This window comes from Silurus aristotelis, assembly GCF_946808225.1.
Source record: "Silurus aristotelis genome assembly, chromosome: 3".
NCBI lineage: Eukaryota > Metazoa > Chordata > Actinopteri > Siluriformes > Siluridae > Silurus > Silurus aristotelis.
In genome coordinates, this window is record NC_139576.1 from 36,815,869 (window position 1) to 36,835,868 (window position 20,000).

General features: G+C 40.8%; 1 protein-coding gene and 1 long non-coding RNA gene across 2 annotated transcripts in view; both read left to right on the forward strand.

Moving 5' to 3' along the window:
- The window catches only part of LOC310723917, a 6,226-nt gene extending 700 nt beyond the window's left edge, over positions 1 to 5,526 (forward strand). The window contains exons 1-3 of the long non-coding RNA XR_014532864.1: positions 1 to 87; positions 379 to 417; positions 5,174 to 5,526. The exon at positions 1 to 87 is cut by the window's left edge and continues 700 nt beyond it. This is a non-coding gene — a long non-coding RNA (uncharacterized lncRNA). The remainder of the gene's footprint in view (positions 88 to 378; positions 418 to 5,173) is intronic.
- A 4,093-nt stretch (positions 5,527 to 9,619) lies between these two features.
- arglu1a (arginine and glutamate rich 1a) lies at positions 9,620 to 15,574 on the forward strand. The gene is made up of 4 exons (XM_083537397.1): positions 9,620 to 10,174; positions 11,221 to 11,446; positions 13,552 to 13,635; positions 14,575 to 15,574. Exons 1-4 carry the CDS (start codon positions 9,843 to 9,845, stop codon positions 14,737 to 14,739), a joined length of 807 nt encoding a protein of 268 aa, XP_083393523.1. The 5' UTR covers positions 9,620 to 9,842; the 3' UTR covers positions 14,740 to 15,574.
- The last annotated feature ends 4,426 nt before the right edge of the window (positions 15,575 to 20,000 follow it).

Below are 20,000 nucleotides of genomic sequence, written 5' to 3' on the forward strand. Positions count from 1 at the left end.
GAGGTTGTGGGAATACCAGGGTGTGAAAATTCCTGGGGAATCACAGTGGAGAAGGGAAGCGAGAGTGAGAGAGAAGGTCGAGCTCGGGTCAGTATCAGAACACACACACACACACACACACACACACACACACACCAGCTGTTGTCACTCATCCACTTTAGCACCTCCTCACCAGGAGTTCTTAAGGTCAAAGCAAAAGGTGCCCTCAAAAAAAATTTCAATGCCTGAATTGTTCCTGTGTTTTGAAAAGTCATGTATTGCTATTATGCTATGAGAGTGTAGTGTGTGTGTGTGTGTGTGTGTGTGTGTGTGTGTGTGTGTGTGTGTGTGTGTGTGTGTGTCCATCTGTATCACTTCTTCCATCTGATCTATAAACAGGTCTGGAGAAACGCCTGTGATGTCTGGCTGCTGCTCAAGGTGAGAGAAGATTAATGACGCATACTCACACTGACTGCTCTAATAATGATCACTGTCATGGCTGTGAGGATGCACACACACACACACACACACACACACACACACACACACACACACACACACACACACACACACACACACACACACACACGTCTCTGTCTCTTTATTAGTGAAGTAAAGTGTGTTTAGTCATTTAGACAGAGTGCATAGATGTAGGGTGAGAAGGTGGCAGCGCGTGTGAGCGCTAAGCAGCTCAGGGTCACTATAGAGCGTGAAAAAGCGACACCCTCTCAGTGCTCCGGTTACAATGGCAGCGTCACGCACTCTATTCAATTTTATGGAGCCATCACTCAAATATGACGCCACTATAATGTGCTAACAAGGCCTCGGCTAATCGGCATGCAGAGTGGTTTTTTTTGCTAGTTTTAAATTCAGGAATAATACCAGGAATATATTCAAATTAGACTCACAAACACACAAATCTATCTATCTATCTATCTATCTATCTATCTATCTATCTATCTATCTATCTATCTATCTATCTATCTATCTATCTATCTATCTATCTATCTATCTATCTATCTATCTATCTATCTACAAAAAAGAGACTGGACAGGAAATGTGACGAGAGATAATGAGTTTGATTCCTGACGATGGCGTATGCGGGTGGGAGGCGTGGCTTACTCTCTCTCTCAGCTATCAATCACGGTGGATTTGGCCAATCACATGCGTCTGTGAGCTCATGCATGGAGAAGGGGGAGGATAAACCATTCCTGTAAGTGTATTAGGCCTCTGTGTGACACAGCATGAGCTGGAAGATACGCTTGATTGGCCTTTTTTTTTTCCTACTGGCAGGTCAGGATTTCAATGAGATGAAAATAATACATACAGAATTTCCTTTATCCTAACACCTCATCCAAACTCTTCATCCGAAACACCTCATCCAAACTCTTCATCCGAAACGCCTCATCCAAACTCTTCATCCGAAACGCCTCATCCAAACTCTTCATCTGAACAGCTCATCCAAACTCTCCATACGAAACGCCTCATCCAAACTCTTCATCTGAACAGCTCATCCAAACTCTTCATCTGAACACCTCATCCAAACTTTTCATCCGAAACACCTCATCCAAACTCTTCATCTGAACAGCTCATCTAAACTCTTCTTCCAAACACCTCATCCAAACTCTTCATCCGAAACACCTCATCCAAACTCTTCATCCGAAACGCCTCATCCAAACTCTTCATCCGAAACGCCTCATCCAAACTCTTCATCTGAACAGCTCATCCAAACTCTCCATACGAAACGCCTCATCCAAACTCTTCATCTGAACACCTCATCCAAACTCTTCATCTGAACAGCTCATCTAAACTCTTCTTCCAAACACCTCATCCAAACTCTTCATCTGAACACCTCATCCAAACTCTTCATCTGAACAGCTCATCTAAACTCTTCTTCCAAACACCTCATCCAATCTCTTCATCTGAACAGCTCATCTAAACTCTTCTTCCAAACACCTCATCCAAACTCATCTGAACAGCTCATCCAAACTCTTTATCCAAAATTCAAACCTTATTCAAACCCTTTATCCAAACACCTGATCCAAACTCTTTATTCAAGCTCTACATTTAAACACCTCATCCAAACTCTTCATCCAAACACCTTTTCAAACCCTTTATCCTAACACCTCATCAAAACTCTTCATCTGAAACACCTCATCCAAACTTTTTATCCGAAACACCTTATCTAAACTCTTCATCCGAAACACCTCATCTAAACTCTTCATCTGAACAGCTCATCAAAACTCTTCATTCAAGCTCTACATTAAAACACCTCATCCAAACTCTTCATCTAAACACCTTATTCAAACCCTTCATCCAAACTCTTCATTCAAGCTCTGCATTTAAACACCTTACCCAAACTCTTCATCCTAGCACCTCATCCAAACACCTCACCCAAACTCTTCATCCAAACACCTCATCCAAACTCTTCATCCAAAAACTTTTCATCCCAATGATTCAGCCAGACTTTTTTTCATCCAAACTCTTCATTCAAGCTCTACATTTAAACAGTTATTTCCAACTCTTCCTCTAAACACCTCCAAATTGTTTCCTTCACTCAAAAACTGTATCCCAACATCTCATCCAAACATCTCATTTAACTCCTACGTCTTGCCAGTTTTCTCTGCTCATCGTGAGCGCAGTGAGATTTACAGTGTTCTGTGTTTTTTTTTCTGTTTCTTTAACCGTAAAGGAAGTTTTTCCCTTCATCCTTTTTCACCTCCGGCTTGAGCCTAGGGAAGATATCACTTAAACGAGTAGATATCAGGAACGCCGCCACTCTGCGCCACTTCTATTCTCCAGACATCAAGACACACACACACACACACACACACACACACACACACACACACACACACACACACACACACACACACACATATGCATCAATTCAAGGAACACAATACACTTCCTGGCCATCATTTATGTGTAATATGTTTTAAAGGAACCCCAGTGATGTGTGATTTAGACACACACACACACACACACACACACACACACACACACACACACACACACACACACACACACACACACACACACACACACAAACAGATTGGACCATTTTAGGCTTCAGTGTGAGTGAGGTTTAGATGGACGAGGAAAGAGACAAAAGCCTATTTAATGACTCCAGCATCTGAAAAGGAGAGTGGAGACTGAGAGTTTAGTCTCACGCTGAGATCTGGACAGATCGGGTGATGGATATAACTTATCAATCACACCTTACAGTGTGCCAATACATCACTCAGGGGGTTTTAAAGACATCTGTATGAGTGTGTGTGTGTGTTTGTGTGTGTGTGTGTGTGTGTGTGTGTATAAAGGAGGCCTCAGGGCCTGTCGGAAAAAGTCAGAGTGGAATGTAAAAGGTCACGTCTATAAATTCTTCGGTACTTCGGGATAAATTCGATTCGGAAGTTTGGGTTAGATTTTGACCACCAAATCTAGAAAACGTTTGTGGACACCTGACGATGTGTGTTGTGAACATCCTGTACGTCCCATTTCATAATCAATGTCGTTGAACATCCACAAAACAACTTCTAATGTCATTTTCTGTCCATTTTTTTTTCTGCTTAGACGGATGGAGTGAGATTGATGGAGAGATGCATACAGATGTTACTCTTTCTTTTTTTTACTCTGTTCTGCATCAACCTATCTATACTATATGGGCAAAGGTTTGTGGACGCCCCAGCATAAGATTAACCCTTTTTTATAACACCCTAAAAGTCCCTCATTTACTTTTATAATAAGCTCCACTCTTCTGGGAAGATGTTCCATTAGATTTTGTGGAGGCAAATCTGTTTGTAATGTTAGGTGAGGATGTGATGAGGCCGTGGGTGCCGTACATCTCTAGTTCACTTGAACTCGGAGATCCAAAACCTGTTCCAGCATCACACAGTTGGAGTGGAAGATCTCCTGCTATAGAGCTCCAACTCTACTAAAGACCTGTTGGATGTAATGTAATTTCTGACTGCACCTCAGACCTCCTCACCTCACCTACATCATCTGAATGAGCACAAATCTCCACAACATTTAGTAGAACATCCTCCCAGAAGAATGGAGCGTATTATAACAGGAAATGGAGACTATAAACGTGGAACGAGATGTTTAAAAAGAAGCGCAAACCAATCGTATGGTCAGGTGTCCACACACTTGTGCAACTGTAATGGATTCAAACGATTTTCCTCTTCAACATGCCTGGATTTTGGTCGTTTTGTCTCTTCCGCCTCATCCATGACATCACTTCAGTGTATGTGTGAGAGCATTATTCTGCACCATTGTGTCCCGAGTGTCCATTGTGTCTCGCACAAAGACACGTAGGACATGCGGACGCGTATACACAGGTGATGCAGCCTGCAGTCAATAAATCCCTGTCGCTTAAAATGCTCTCTCACACTTTCCCACACACACACACACACACACACATACACAGTGAGAGAGCGCCTACATGTCGCAAGTCTCCCCGTCAGGAAACAGCCATTGTTAGGCGGTGGCGCAGTAAGTGAGAGAGCGAGAGAGAGAGAAAAGGAGGAGAGGTACGGAGCCGTGATAGATGTGTCCCTTTTCCTGCAGCCAGTTTCTCAGGCTGCTTTTTTCCTGCCCAAGAAATTTCACACGTACAGAGCATTCTGTTTTGAAATGACAGTAAAAGCCCCTGTCCTGTCTTTGTCTCTGGACGTCACCCGAAAGATGAAACCAGGGAGAATTTAAAGGATGGAGCGAGGACGTAGGATCTTTTTTGTCTTCAGCCGAGTGTGTACTGACATTTCTTCTTTCTTTCTTTCTTTCTTTCTTTCTTTCTTTCTTTCTTTCTTTCTTTCTTTCTTTTATGGAATGCCCATTTTTCTTTCTCTGACTGCATTATAATAAAAAAATGCCAGAAATGTGTGTAGTGAACAAACCAACTTGTGTACAGAAACTGACTCTCGACCTTTTAAAGTGTGTGTGTGTGTGTGTGTGTGTGTGTGTGTGTGTGTGTGTGTGTGTGTGTGTGTGTGTGTGTGTGTGTGAGTGATATAAATTCCATCTCCCTTCTGAGGTTAAAGTACGCCGTATGCTTAGACATAACTTTAACATTATTTGGCTTCTAAACTATGCACAAGTCAGTGGTCAGTGAGAGAAATATACAATTACCTGTGCGTGTGTGTGTGTGTGTGTGTGTGTGTGTGTGTGTGTGTGGTTTCTGATACATGAGTAGAAGCCACCGTTGTCCTCAAGTTGCCTATGTGGACTCTCTGTACCTTTGTGTGTGTGTGTGTGTGTGTGTGTGTGTGTGTGTGTGTGTGTGTGTGTGTGTGGGTCTGAGAGTGTGTATGGCCTATCCAGGAGAGCTTCTTGCACCGCTGAAAGAAAAGAAAGAAACCAGAGAAAAGGAGAGATGGATACAGAGATAGCCAGAGAGAAAGAGAACGAGAGAGTCTATCGCTCCTAAAAGCCCAGGCAGTGTTGGATCACCTTTCTGCTTCATTCAATGCTTCAAAAGCCACCTTTGACCTTCTGCCTGTCCCGGTCAGTCACCCGTACAGTCACGAAGCAATGAAAGGTGAGCCTGATCGCTCATCGAATGTGCTCACACACACACACACACACACACACACACATATAAACACAAAAACTAGTTTACTAATGTGATGGGATGAAGATATTCCTACTTGGGTTTATTAAGCTTTTCTGAATGTAGGGGTGTTGTGCACACACACACACACACACACACACACACACACACACACACAGATTGAGTTCCACAAAAAGTCATTTATATCTATGTTTTGCTGTGTGTCTTATTTCAACTTCCAACCTTAGGTGATGCAGGACCATTTCTCTGACCCTCTTTATCTTCCTAACACACACACACACACACACACACACACACACACACACACACACACACACACACACACACACACACACACACACTGCCTGAGGGGGTTAAAGAAACTCCCCTCAAGAGCCCCTGCACTCTTTCCTTCTCTTCCTTTCCTCAATAGCTCTTTGTGTCGCAGCCTTTGGACCATCAGCATGACAATACCAGCAGGCCAAAGGGTCCTGTGTGTGTGTAAGTGTGTGTGTGTTAAGTAGGCTTTACTATCCGACATCCAGAGGCCGAGGCACCCAGACAGGGGAGGTGAAGCGGTAGAACAGAGAAGCCCCCCCTTCCACTTTGATCAAACGAGCAATAGACGGCCGACTTTTCATTAACTCAACCAGCACGGGCTGCATTCATTCATCTTCGGGCCAAAGGAATCATTTGGAAAGGGAGGTTAATAAGTAAATATGAATATCAGCGACGGGAAAGCGAGGCTTTTGTGTTCCGCAGGGGAGGGAAACGCACTTTCATTCAGGTGTATTGTAGCAGGAAACAGGACCTTTTTCTGTGCACTCACTCGCTCTGACTCACGCGGTCTCGTGTAAGGAAACACCGTTATCCCCAGAGCGTTTATTTCCACTCGTATAAATCACACCGCCGTCAAACACGCACACAATTGTGCTTTGTAAACCTTTGTTGCCACGACAGTAGAGATCAGACCGAGTGTACTTGTCTGGGTATGTAGAAGTGTGAAGGATTGGAGCGAACCATAACAGCGTCTTATTATGCTCCAGAGTGCACGGGGCCCGAGGCGAGTTGTCGAGGGGGTTATTGATGTATTATAGAGATGTGATACTTCATTTAGACCATTAAAGGGATATGGACAGATAGAAATGTGTTCCAGGCTTTATTTTGGGAGTGCGAGTGGCATGGGGTTTCTTCTTTTTAGATGCTTTGGGTCTACATTAGATACACTATAAAGAGAAAAGTTTGTGGAGACCTAAGCATGATAGCTATGCGTTTCTTTTTGAACATCACATTCCACATTTAGTCTCTACGTGCTCCATGTTATAAAAACCTCCACTCTTCCGGGAAGATGCTCCTCAAGATTGTTGTAGAGATGCCCATTTAAACAGAAAGCCAGGCACTGATGTAGGTGAGAAGATCTGGGGTGCAGCCAGCATAAAACATTCATCCTGAAGGTGTTCAATAGGTTTGGAGATCTATATCAGGATATCTTCCACTCCAACCCACGTTCGGCATATCTGCATGGAGCTGGCTTTGTGTTTGGATTCATGCATTTGTATGTTGGATCATGATCTTTTCTCTTCACTTGAACTAGAAGACCCAAAAACGTCAATTGTGTTTGGGTCTCAGTTTAAAAAAAGTACCACATATGGACGGAATATTCAGGTGTCCCAATACTTTTGTTGAAGCTCAGATTTGGCTTCTGTATCACCAGGATCTGTTGATGTTCTGCAAGTATCTGTGAAGGTTTGGCATTATTTCTCAAAGATGTTTGGTAGCGGGCTTCCCCCTGAACTGTCACACAATAACAAAGAAAAACGAGACATCTCTCTTTCTAGGTGAAGAGCTCATGAATAATGAAGATGTCAAAACCGAGGCTGGGGGAAAGTTTTTCACGACACGGGAGTTCGATTTAATAATAAACTAGCGCCTTGGACAGGGAGAGGGACGTGGACATCCTAATTGCTTTAGTCTACGTGTACGATGCTCGGACGTTTTGCTTGAGTTAATGCGGGTTAAAGGTACAATTGACATAATTCAGCGTTATGGTTATTTTTTATTTATTTGTTTATTTCACTCTAAGCTACCTGATGGTTGGTTCCACAGAGTGTGTTTCTGTGCCTAGTAAAAGTGCAGGCTTTATCTTTATTAATTAGTTGGGATTATATCCAGACATTTAAATAAATGCATTTATTGGCTGACTCGTGTAAAACTTCTGAAGGATTCTGACCAATCTTATTCCCTTATGGAGGAATTCGGACCAGTCCCACAATTTGCTGACAACTTCCACCAACTTCTGAAGGTATTCTTAAAGATCCTACCCTTTCCTGAATAGATTCAGATCGATTCCAATAACTTCTGAAGAAATTCTCACCAATTTCTGAAGAATTTCTGACCAATCATATCTACTCCTGAAGGAAATTCAACCAATTCCAACTGCACCTAATAGAATTCTGACCAATCCCACCAGTTTTGAAAAATATTCCGACTGATCCAATCTACTCCTGAAGTAAAACTGACCGATCCCACCAATTTCTGAAGGAATTCTGCCCAATCGTATCTATTTCTGGAGAAATTCTGAACAATCCCACCAAATTATAAAAGAAAATCCTGACCAATCATTTCTACTCCTGGAGGAATTATCCCACCTGCATCTGAAGGAATTCTGACCAATCCCACCGGCTTCTGAAGGAATTCTGACCAATCCCATTTGCTTCTGAAGGAATTCTGAGCAATCCCACCTGCTTCTGAAGGAATTCTGCCCAATCGTATCTACTTCTGGAGAAATTCTGACCAATCCCACCCTTTCCTGAGAAAATTCTGACCAATTGCACCAAACTATGAAGAAATTCTGGCCGATTCAACCAATTTCTGAAGGAATTCTGACTAATCCCACCTGCTCCTAAAAGAATTCTGACCAAATCTATCTACCCCTACAGAAATTCTATTCCATCCCACTAACATTTGAAGGAATTCCAAATGGTCCCACCAGCTCTTAGGGGAATTCTGACCGATCTCACCAGCTACTGCTCAGCTTTAAAGTGTTCAGCTCTGTGCTTGAATTCTTAATTTCTGTAGAACATGTAGATGTTTTTGGAAGAAAACTTTGTGTACGTATTTTGGAATGATTGTGCAGTAGGATTTCCAGAGATCACCACTTTTGCAGTAAAGACGCATTAGTGACCCTGATTCAGTGTTGTTTTCCTGCGCTCTGGAAGAATCGCTTCCCTTGAAGATAAGCTTATCACATTGCTAGTTCTGAAATATTGCATATCTCTGGGGTTTTTTTTATGTTTTCGAGCAGGCCATTTAAAAAGCTAGACTATAAGAGGCAAAATGGCTCGGGAATGACACAATGACTTTAATGTCGAGATCCAAATCTTGGACAACTTTCATTGAAATTAGGCTTTTATTAAAGAGCTGTGTTGAGTGAATATGCAAAAACATTGCTATTTTTGAAACAAAGTTTAAAAAATTCCCTTTATGTGTGCAGAATGGCGCAGGGTGGTGCACCAGTTATTTTTGTCTGGTGCACATACCGTAGAGAAATGTCTCCCTAAAAAGGTCTTGATTATACGTACTTATTCTATCATTATATTACTGCAATGCTGAAGTTTTTAGACACCAATAGATTCAATATATTAATAATTATTATAATAATCCCTAAAAGAATTATGACAAATGCAGCTTAATAATGCGATGTCTTGTGATTAATGCTGAAAAAAAACCACACCCAAGTGCTTTAAATGATATCTGATATCATCCGTCATCACTGTCCACTTTATTAGTATGAGATATAATAATATCTCTATTACAAACTAGAGACAAATATATAATAATTTAAACTAATCGCTTTAAAAATGTTACTATATCTTTATAAATTAAAAAAATATACAAATTATACTATGCCAAATTATCATTGGTTTATTTTTTGTAGTTATCTATCTTTTTTCTTCAACGAGTTTTTGTGTATATTTTAAGAAATAATTTGGCAACATTTTTTTTTTTTTGCACTTTGCTGGTGCAGACGTGGTGACCCCCTCCCCCATCTCTGTCGCCGAAGCGATGCGGAAAGAGCCGAGAAAACCCGAGCCGCAAAGGATTGTGGGAAAGTAGCACACACCGAGCACGGTCGCCATATTTGCTTGAATTGAGTAACTTATATTGGAGGGAGAAAATAATCAACACCGCGCGGGTTTATGGTTGAAATTCAGCCTGGTTTTTCTTTTGCTTGAGGGAGATATAAAGGGGACACTTCGGGGCTTTTGTTAGTCTTTCACTTTGGTTCCTAACGCGGCTTATAGGCGCAGGAATGGGGCGCTCCAGGAGCCGCAGCTCGTCGCGGTCGAAGCACACGAAAAGCGGCAGCAAGCACAGCAAAAAGCGCGGCAGCCGCTCCAGGTCCCACTCCCGAGACCGCGAGAGGAGCAGCAAGAAACGCTCGAGGTCCAGGGAGGCAAAGAGGAACCGGCGGCGAGAGTCGCGCTCCCAGTCCCGGTCGAACAGGGAGCGGGCCAGGGCAGCGTCGCCTGTGGACCGAGTGGACATGTTCGGGCGTACTCTGAGCAAGCGCACCGCCGCCGAGGAGAAGCAGCGAAAGGAGGAAGAGGAGAAGAAGGCTGAGATGGAGAGGCAGAGGAAGATGTAGGTCATTGTGTGTGTGTGTGAGTGACTGTTCCAGTTCCCTGAACAACTATAGCGGCGTTTCTGTAACACACTGACATGCTAACGCTAACTAGGCTGCGTTATTTCCATTTTCCCCACACCCGTATTAGGGACAGCTTCCTTGTTGCGCGTGATTGGGCAGATTGTTCTAACAAGCATCCCGCTGATTGGACAAGACATGTGTCGTAAACGAAGGGGGCGGGGCTTCGGGCCAACAAGGGAGACTGACAGTTCATCTGTACAGGGCTTTATTTATTTATTTATTTGGTTTTTTTTTTAATTCTCTCCATCCTTTCTTTCCCCCCAATTTTCTTTTTTGAGCTTTCCATCCATTCTTTTTTCCCCTCACTTGTTTCTTTCTTTCTACATTTCTAGCTTCTTCCTTCCCTCCCTTCTTTCTTAATTGCTTGATCATTTCTTTCTTTCTTTGCTCATTTCTTTCTTTTCTCTCCTCTTTTCCTTGCTTTCTCCATTCTCTCCCTCCACTGTCTTCTTTTTTCCTCTTTCTCTTTCCTCCTTTCTTTCTTTCTTTCTTGAAATTGTCTGGAGAAAAAGATTTATCCAGGATTATCAATTCTTTAAAAGAATCTCAGACAACACGAAGTAGAGCCTCTGACACCCAGGTGTCACACGTAGAGATCCGATCGGCCGCTCGTGCCACTTAACATGCATTTGGAAACGTTATCCAGAAATTTTTGTCTCTTCGTTGTACCAACAATGGAGAATCTAATAAAGAACAGGATGCGAGAGAGGAGGTTCACGTGTAAATCTTGGTGCATTAAGGCGGTCGGATTGTCCTCAGGCCAGGCCATCTGTACCTTAAAAGCTCTCTATATTTTGGTTTGGAATGACACCGACCCTGGGGCATGACTCGGGTGACCTGTGTTCAGTAGGTGTCAATAATGCTAGGAAAAGGGACACCAGAGACGGGTTGTAGTCCTCCGTTTCCCCTGGGAGGCGTTCGCAAATCGAATTTTCGCCACTTCCTGTAGGATAAAAAAATTGACGTTGTGTTTTTATTCCAGCCGCCAGCAGGAGATCGAGGAGCGTCTGATCGAGGAGGAGACGGCGCGGAGGGTGGAGGAGCTGGTGGCACGGCGAGTCGAGGAGGAGCTGGAGAAACGGCGTGACGAGATCGAGCGCGAGGTGCTGCGACGCGTCGAGGAGGCCAAGCGCATCATGGAGGCGCAGCTCCTTCAGGAGCTCGAGAGACAAAGGCAGGCCGAGTTGAGCGCGCAGAAAGCCCGTGAGGTAACGCTCGGTCGTTTGGAACGGCCATGTCACCCGCTGCTGTGGCGCAACCCGGCACACACCAACTCAAAACAGGGCGGAGAGGGAGAGCCTGAGAATAGATTCATCACACATAGATTTCTGAGCTGTACAGGTAGCATGGGGTTGGCTCCTCCTCCTCCTCCTCATCTTGAGGTTACTCAGGGGTTACTGTAGAAGAAAGGTGGGGACATGATGGGTGTACTTGAGGAGGTGCACTGCCAAGGTTGCACCACGGCTGCGAGATTTTTTTGGGGTCCCTTCTTCTTCTCTATGTCTTTCCTTCTTTTTTTTTTTTCTTTCTCCCACCCCCCCCTTTCTTTTTTTTCTTTTTTTTTTTTTTTTATCAATGTAATTCTCTTGTGTTCAATAAATAAATTAATATAAAAAAATTTTTATTTTTAAGGCATTTTAATTTTAAACCCTTTAGCGTTGAAACCAGCTTGTATAGCTGTACCTTTTAAACAATTAATCTTAAGTAATGATACTAATGCTAAAGAAATGCATTTTTGGTGTCTAGGTCGAAATAATATAAAAAAGAGAGGAAGAAGGAAACTTTATAAATTTTTTTAACGAACTTTTTTGATTATTATTATTTAAACAATAATTTTTTTTTTTAAATTTCTTTAAATTTTGTTCACATTTTTTATTTATTTATTTTTTACTATCAATCAATCTTAGTCTCTAAAACACCTCTGTATTCCATCAGCAGTAACAGCGTTAGATATGTGCCCCATGCTGTACTGACCACAGAACTACCTCTTCTTTATTGAACTTTTTTAACGTAGAAATAAATCTAACAACAAATAAATTTTTTTTTATTTATTTAATATTTTTGACGTTTGGTCAGCGTGTACACTCTTACGCTTTCCTGTCTACTTTTAATTTATATTCTTTATCTGTTTTTGTTTATTTATTTATTTAAAATGTCTCCTAGGCCCGTTTTTCTTTCCCCTCACTTTATTGTTAAAAGTGTTGTAAATGTACTTGTGTCCTCACGACTTGCTTTTCCTCAGGAACGCTGGTTTTCATGTATGCACCCACAACAAGACACACACACACATACACACACACACACCCACACCCACCAATCTCCAAGCCATGTAGTACACGCACAAAGCCAGCACTCTTTTGCCACACAGCCATAATTGATGTAACGACTGATCCCGTGTTTGTGTTCCTGCAGTTGTTAACACCATTTTTAACAGTAAAAGCCCGACGTCCCGCGATCATACGCGTGTCCACAACACGGTAACGTTTTTTTTTTTGTTTTTTTTGTTTTTTTTTTCTTTTAAATCTCCTTCTTACCCTCCTGCCCTGAACGAGGCCACCACTTTGACTCGACTGCAAAATGTTGCTCGTACTGCATGTGTTGTTGCTGTGTAAGAGCGCTAGCTCGTGCTAGTGGCTCAGAGCCTGAGGTTTTAAAGGGGAGGCACAGCGCTGTCCAGGACGGGACACACGCGGGACCAGGCAGTAAATACTCACCCCCCACTTTAATCAGCAGTTGTGTAGGTACACAGGTGCACAGTCAAAGGATTAAAGCGTAGGTATACAAGCATTGGTGAGCTACTACTATTCCATCTCTCCTTTGTCTTTTTTTTCTTGCATATTTATGGATTGCTGATAGAAATAAAAACAAATAAATAAAAAAAAAACCTGATTGATTTTTTTTTTTTCTTCTTCTCATCTTCTCCAGACGAGACTGTTCAGTAGTCCACGATTGTTCTGTATGTATGTTCATGAGTGTTTGAGTAAGACATGGTGTGATTGGAGGGGTTCGGGGTCTATGCCGCCAAAAAGGGGGATAATTGTGCAGGTTTTTTTTCCTTAACGTTCTACCGTTTTATTGCAAATCTGAGTGAGTGAGTGATTGTGAGAGAGAGAGAGAGAGAGAGAGAGAAAGAGGATGAAAGAGCTTTTGTGCTGTAAAAGTATCTGGCTGATGCTGCGTGTACGAGCAGAGTGGAAGCGTGTGTAGGAGTGTTTGCACGTCAGGATGGATGGATGGATGCGTGCGTGCGTGCGTGCGTGCGAGCGAGGAATTGTTTTGCACGGCCTAACGTGTCACCGTGTCACCCCTGTAGGAGGAAGAAAAATCCAAACGGGAGGAGCTGGAAAAAATTTTGGAAGAAAACAACAGAAAGATCGCTGAAGCTCAGGCTAAGCTGGTATGGGGTTTTATTTGTTGTTGTTGTTTTTTTTTCCCTCCCCGTTCTTCATTTTTCTTCTTGCTCGAGTTAAGGTCTAATTATGGAAGTTTTTATTTATTTATATTATCAATTAGAAGAATTTGAATTGAAACTCAAAAACGGTTGTAATTAAATTGAGTGTAATTTGGAAAAAATATAAAATATAAATAGAGGCTCCTAATTTTTTTTTTATAATAAAATCTATTACTTAATCTATATTATTAATTATTATTGATAATCATTAATATTATATTTAATAATGAATTTTACTATTACTATAGAAGCCCAAGTGTGTTAAAAAAAATTAGTTTATTATTGGTGGTGGTATGATTATTTATATATATATTTTTTACGTACTTTTTTGTACTAATTATTATTATTATTACTATTATTAATTATAATAAATATGCCAATGAATATAATGTAATTACATTAGAATTAATTTATTTATATTATAGAATATTATTATTGATTTGCATCAAAGTGATCACAACTTTAGTCGAGCTTTTTATTAATTTATTTGTATTTATTTTTGGTAATTTTTTATTTTTATTTTTTTAAATATATTTTTTTACCATATTTACTTTTACCCCCTTAAACTGTACATATGGCATTGAATGATGTCGTGGTTTAGGGACGTACGCTTAGTTTATATTGGGGGGGGGGGGGGGTGTAAGGAGTGAAGGATCTCAGTATGTTCTCTAGAAGTAGTGTATGAGTTTCAGCTCTTGACTTCTCAGCTGTGTGCTTGGAATGTGTCTGGTCTCATCCGAGGTAAAACCATCTGCCTCATGAATGTAAACATGTTTTGTCACTCTGTTTTCATTTTACAAGCATGTTTATTCCTGTGTGTGTGTGTGTGTGTGTGTGTGTGTGTGTGTGTGTGTGTGTGTGTGTGTGTGTGTTTGTGTTTGCCAGGCTGAGGATCAGCTGCGCATAGTGGAGGAGCAGCGAAAGATCCATGAGGAGCGAATGAAGCTGGAGCAGGAGAGGCAGAGACAGCAGAAGGAAGAGCAGAAGATCATCCTGGGGAAGGGCAAGTCCCGACCTCGCCTCTCCTTCACGCTCAAAGCCACAGACTGATCGCTCTCTCACTCCGACCTCCTCCTCATTTCTCTCTCTTCTCTCTTATCGCTCTTTATCTCTCTTGTTCTCTTTCAATCACTGTCTCAGTCTTTGTTTCTGGAGCGAGACGTTTTCAAAGAGAGCTTACTCCTGGCCTCCGGGTTTCGAACAAACTTTCACGAACCCTCGGTTGGGGGGAAAATGTCACAACACCCCCACCCCCCAGACTCGAGGCCGGACTTTGCTGCCACCTTCACAGACTCTGTTTTAGTGGCTTTTATGTTTTGCCAGTGCTGTGTATAGGATGCATCCCTCTTTTTTTTTGCCCCATAATTGTGGGGAATTTTTTGTTGTTGTTTTTATTACAAGACGTGTGTGTGTGTGTGTGTGTGTATGGGTGCATGGGTTACCTTGAGTTTAAAGATTTAAGCACACTTTCTTTTCCACAGCTTGACTCTTTCAATTTGTGTAACGAGAATGAAAATGGTGCGAGGATGTAACGTAGAAATGTCCCCGGGCCTGTCCTCCATCGTGACCATGTCGATTGCAATGTGTCCTCTCCTGATTTGACCTTGCTAATGTGAGACAAATGGGTGTGTGAAATGTCTGTGCTTTAGACCGTACACGTGTGTGGATTATGCAAACGTCTACTGTTCTGTTCCTACAAGGACATCTGGAGATGCAGGTAAGATCGGTTAGGGCGTGTGTGTGTGTGTGTGTGTGTGTGTGTGTCTGGATGTTAGGAGCTAGCTTATATCGTGGACAGTTCCCCCCATATCCCCCATCCCCATCTTGTAAATTGGAGCTGAGTCGTACATTAATAAATCCTGCAAGTAGGCAGCTGTCAGACTGACCCTGACTCATCATATTCTTTTGTTTCATTTATGTGAACAAAAATGTTGAGTATTTCCTCAAAGTCCTCATGTTAATCTTCATTTACATTCTTTTGATAACTAACACTAGCTTTTTGTGCTCATTCACCCAAGATCTGTCTCTGTAATTCTATAATTAATCAGATAGATCCAGTAGATCTCTCCCTGCTTTATAATGGATGAGGTCCAGTAGAGCTCTCCCTCCTTTATAATAAATCAAATCCAGTAGATCTCGCCCTCCTCTATAATAAATGAAATCCAGTAGATCTCTCTCTCTGTTCTATAATGAATGAAATCCAGTAGATCTCTCCCTGCTCTATAATAAATGAAATCCAGTAGAGTCCTCTGTTCTATAATGAATGAAATCCAGTAGATCTCTCCTTGCTCTATAATGAATGAAATCCAGTAGATCTCTCCCTGCTCTATAATAAATGAAATCCAGTAGAGTCCTCTGTTCTATAATGAATGAAATCCAGTAGATCTCTCTCACTGTTCTATAATGAATGAAATCCCGTAGATCTCTCCTTGCTCTATAATAAATGAAATCCAGTAGAGTCCTCTGTTCTATAATGAATGAAATCCAGTAGATCTCTCTCTCTCGCTGTTCTATAATGAATGAAATCCCGTAGATCTCTCCTTGCTCTATAATAAATTAAATCCAGTAGAGTCCTCTGTTCTATAATGAATGAAATCCAGATGATCTCTCTCTCTCGCTGTTCTATAATGAATGAAATCCCGTAGATCTCTCCTTGCTCTATAATAAATGAAATCCAGTAGAGTCCTCTGTTCTATAATGAATGAAATCCAGTAGATCTCTCTCTCTCGCTGTTCTATAATGAATGAAATCCCGTAGATCTCTCCTTGCTCTATAATAAATTAAATCCAGTAGAGTCCTCTGTTCTATAATGAATGAAATCCAGTAGATCTCTCTCTCTCGCTGTTCTATAATGAATGAAATCCCGTAGATCTCTCCTTGCTCTATAATAAATGAAATCCAGTAGAGTCCTCTGTTCTATAATGAATGAAATCCAGTAGATCTCTCTCGCTGTTCTATAATGAATAAAATCACGTTGATCTCTCCCTGCTCTATAATAAATGAAATTCAAAAGCTCTCTTCATGCTCTGTAATGAGTAAAATCCAGCAGATCTCTCTTTTCTGTAATAAATGAAATCCAGTAGATCTATTACTGCAGGATCAATTAAATCCAGTAGATCTCCCCCTGCTCTCTCTCTCTAAGTCCTGCCTTTATGAGCTCATCGGAGAGGCCCAGGAGTCTCAGGAGGGCGCTTGTTTCATTCACACTCTTTTCCTGACCAATGATTTGTTGTTAAGACCATTAAACCCTTCATATTTTGCTTTTTTTTTGTTATTTTTTCCCCTTTGGACCGCAGTAATGAGTTTTCATTCTTTTTTTCCACAGTAGTCGTCTTTAATGTCTGCATGTGAGACGCTGCCGTGTGTGTGTTTTTGTAATGTATGTGGAGGTTCCAACAAAATCCCTGACTTGACAGTTTATGCAAAGGCTTTCAGGCTTGCCTGTGTGTGTGTGTGTGTGTGTGTGTGTGTGTGTGTGTATTCAGTGTTAACATCCTGCACAACTTGTGTATTGATTGAGATTTACACTTGGAATACACACTTGACCACTTCAGTGTTAAATTGCTGCCCTTCATGGAGACTAAATACCACACACACACATGTGTTAGGACTCTTTGAAGGACCTGCCAGGGCTTAAAGGTGCCAGCGTTATCTCTGGCCTCACAGATGATAATTAATTGCGGTCGTGTTAACAGTGACCCTCTGAAGAGCTGCTCCATATCCTCATATACACACCGACGGATATAGAGTCTCTGGAACCCGTGGTCGGTCGAGCCGTGAGTAATGGACGTGTGGACACTTTAATCCCTGTGTGCTGGTACGAGCTTCTCCACCTTAATCCCCTTTAATCAAGCACATCAGGTTCATAATATATGGACCAATGTTGGTGGACATCTGAGCTTAAGCTTTCTACATTTAGTTAAAAGAACTGCCATTCTTCTGGGAAGATGTTCCACTAGATTTTGTGGAGATTTGTGTTTATTCTGCCAAAAAAGTGTTAGTAAATCAGGGGCTGATGTAGGTGAGGCCAGAAGATCTGGGGTGCAGTCAGCATTCACGTTCATTCCAATAGGGATGGAGCTTTATAGCACGAGATCTTTCACTCCAACCCATGTTGAGTATATCTTCATGTAGCTGGCTTTGCGCACTGTCATATGCTGGAACAGATTTGGGTCTCCTAGTTCAAGAAAAAATAAGAATTCCACCACATCCTATACAATTGTGTGCCTCCAACAGTTTTGGAGAACCACATGTGACCAGCACAGTCAGGTATCTCCATCTTTCTGCTGGTAATGTATGTTGAATGACGCATGGTGTGTTGGTGATCTCGGCTCACTGAGACGTTTTCAGAGCAGGGTATGATCATGTTTTCCGCTGCTCTTTGATCCAGGAATGACGTGTGACCCATGTGTGCTCCAAGTTTGAATGTCTCCTCTCGGGCCTGACCCTGTTCCCCATCCAGTTCTCACATTTACCCTGTCATCACATTTAGCTATGTCTCAAACCACTGGTGTGTTTTTAAATAGTATGGAATAAAATTGTAGGAAAAGTGTATTTACGTTTACACTCATCTTTTATTTGGAAAAACTTGAGTCGAGCTTGAAGGTGTTTTTATCCATTTGGAAACTTGAATATGAACTACATAGGACGTGTCTCGATCAGTCCAAACAGAAAGGAGGATCAAAAGGAAGATTAAACTTCGCCAATCAATCCATAAATTAACCAATGAATTAAATAGTGGTTTCTACAAAGACCACTGAGAAGATGCTGTATCTGATTAGAGATTAAAAAAAAGAAATATGTTAACTGCACATGTATAATGAACTCCTTTGGCATACTGAGTCGTGTCGGTATAGTAATAAATTTTTTTTAATTCATCTCCACAGTGCAGTACAATAATATGGTTCCATTGACTAGATGTTACAAAACTAACTATATTAAAGTACAATTTCTTAACATGAAAATATAGAATCTAAAAACATCAAGCCTCTGGTGAGTATAAATAAAATAAAATAAAGATACACTCATTATTATACGCGTGTAACTGAACCCACTGTAGATTATAGTAATGATGTGTTGATACTAAAAGTTTCTGGAACTTAAAAAAAAACCTGTTACTGTAATAATTATCAGTGATTCTGTGCTGTAATTAATTTACAGTCTGTTGTGTAATAAACTAAAGTGCACTCGATTCTAGCGTTAATTCAGGATTGAACGCATTTCCTTTGATGACGTCATTATTGCACTTTTCACAGCCTTGATGTCCAATTGATTATTCTGACGTGTTTCACTTGGTGTCATATTTGGGATAAATGAGTTCAATTCCATGAGTTCAATTTTTATTCGCTTACTTTATTCATGTGATAAATTATTTACTGAATTATTTACTACTTGGCTTTTTATTTATTTACTGACTTTTTTTTAACTTACTGAATTACTGACATTTATTTACTGACATGTAATTACTGATTTACTAACGTGTTTATTTCTTGACTTTTGATTCATTTAGTTAAATATAATAATAACAGTTGTTTATTTATTATTTAAAGACTTGTCTACTTATAGACACTTATTTACGGACATGTTTACTTGATTAGACTCATTTATTTTGTTGTTTATTTAATATTTAACTAAAGAAAGAACAATGAAGGAAGTAGTTTCCCTTTTAGATTTAACTTCAGGTTCCTTCTCTGAGTCGGAGGAAGGTCGAGATCAGACTTTATATATACATACAAATGTTTGTGGAACACACACACACACACACACACACACACACACACACACACACACACACACACACACACACACTAAGCGTGTCTGTACACGCGTGACATTTATTCAACGGTGAGAAGTTCACAAGTGAAACAAAAATAAACTTGGTTTATTAGTTACATGAATAAATCACGTGTTTAATTTCGGCTTTGGTGTAAAAAAAAAAAGCATTTTCTTTTTATTTATTGTGACGAACATTTTTTATTAAAACAATCTGGTTGTCGGATTCAGTTTTTGAGGACGTGGACATTTGGATTTTCAAAGCATGTAAATAATTTACAAATTATATATTATATAAATAACAGGAAACAAAAAAATTGTTAATTGCAAAGTATTTCATAAAATTATAGTAAACATACACTATTGGGGAGAATAGAAAAGTTAAATAATTAATAATTGTGTGTGTGTGTGTGTGTGTGTGTGTGTGTGTGTGTGTGTGTGTGTGTGTTAAAATGCAGAAGTATGTGTTGTATTGCAGCTCATCCTCGCGCCGCACTCTTTGTCCTGATTGAATAATCCGGTTTATTTTAGGGACAGGA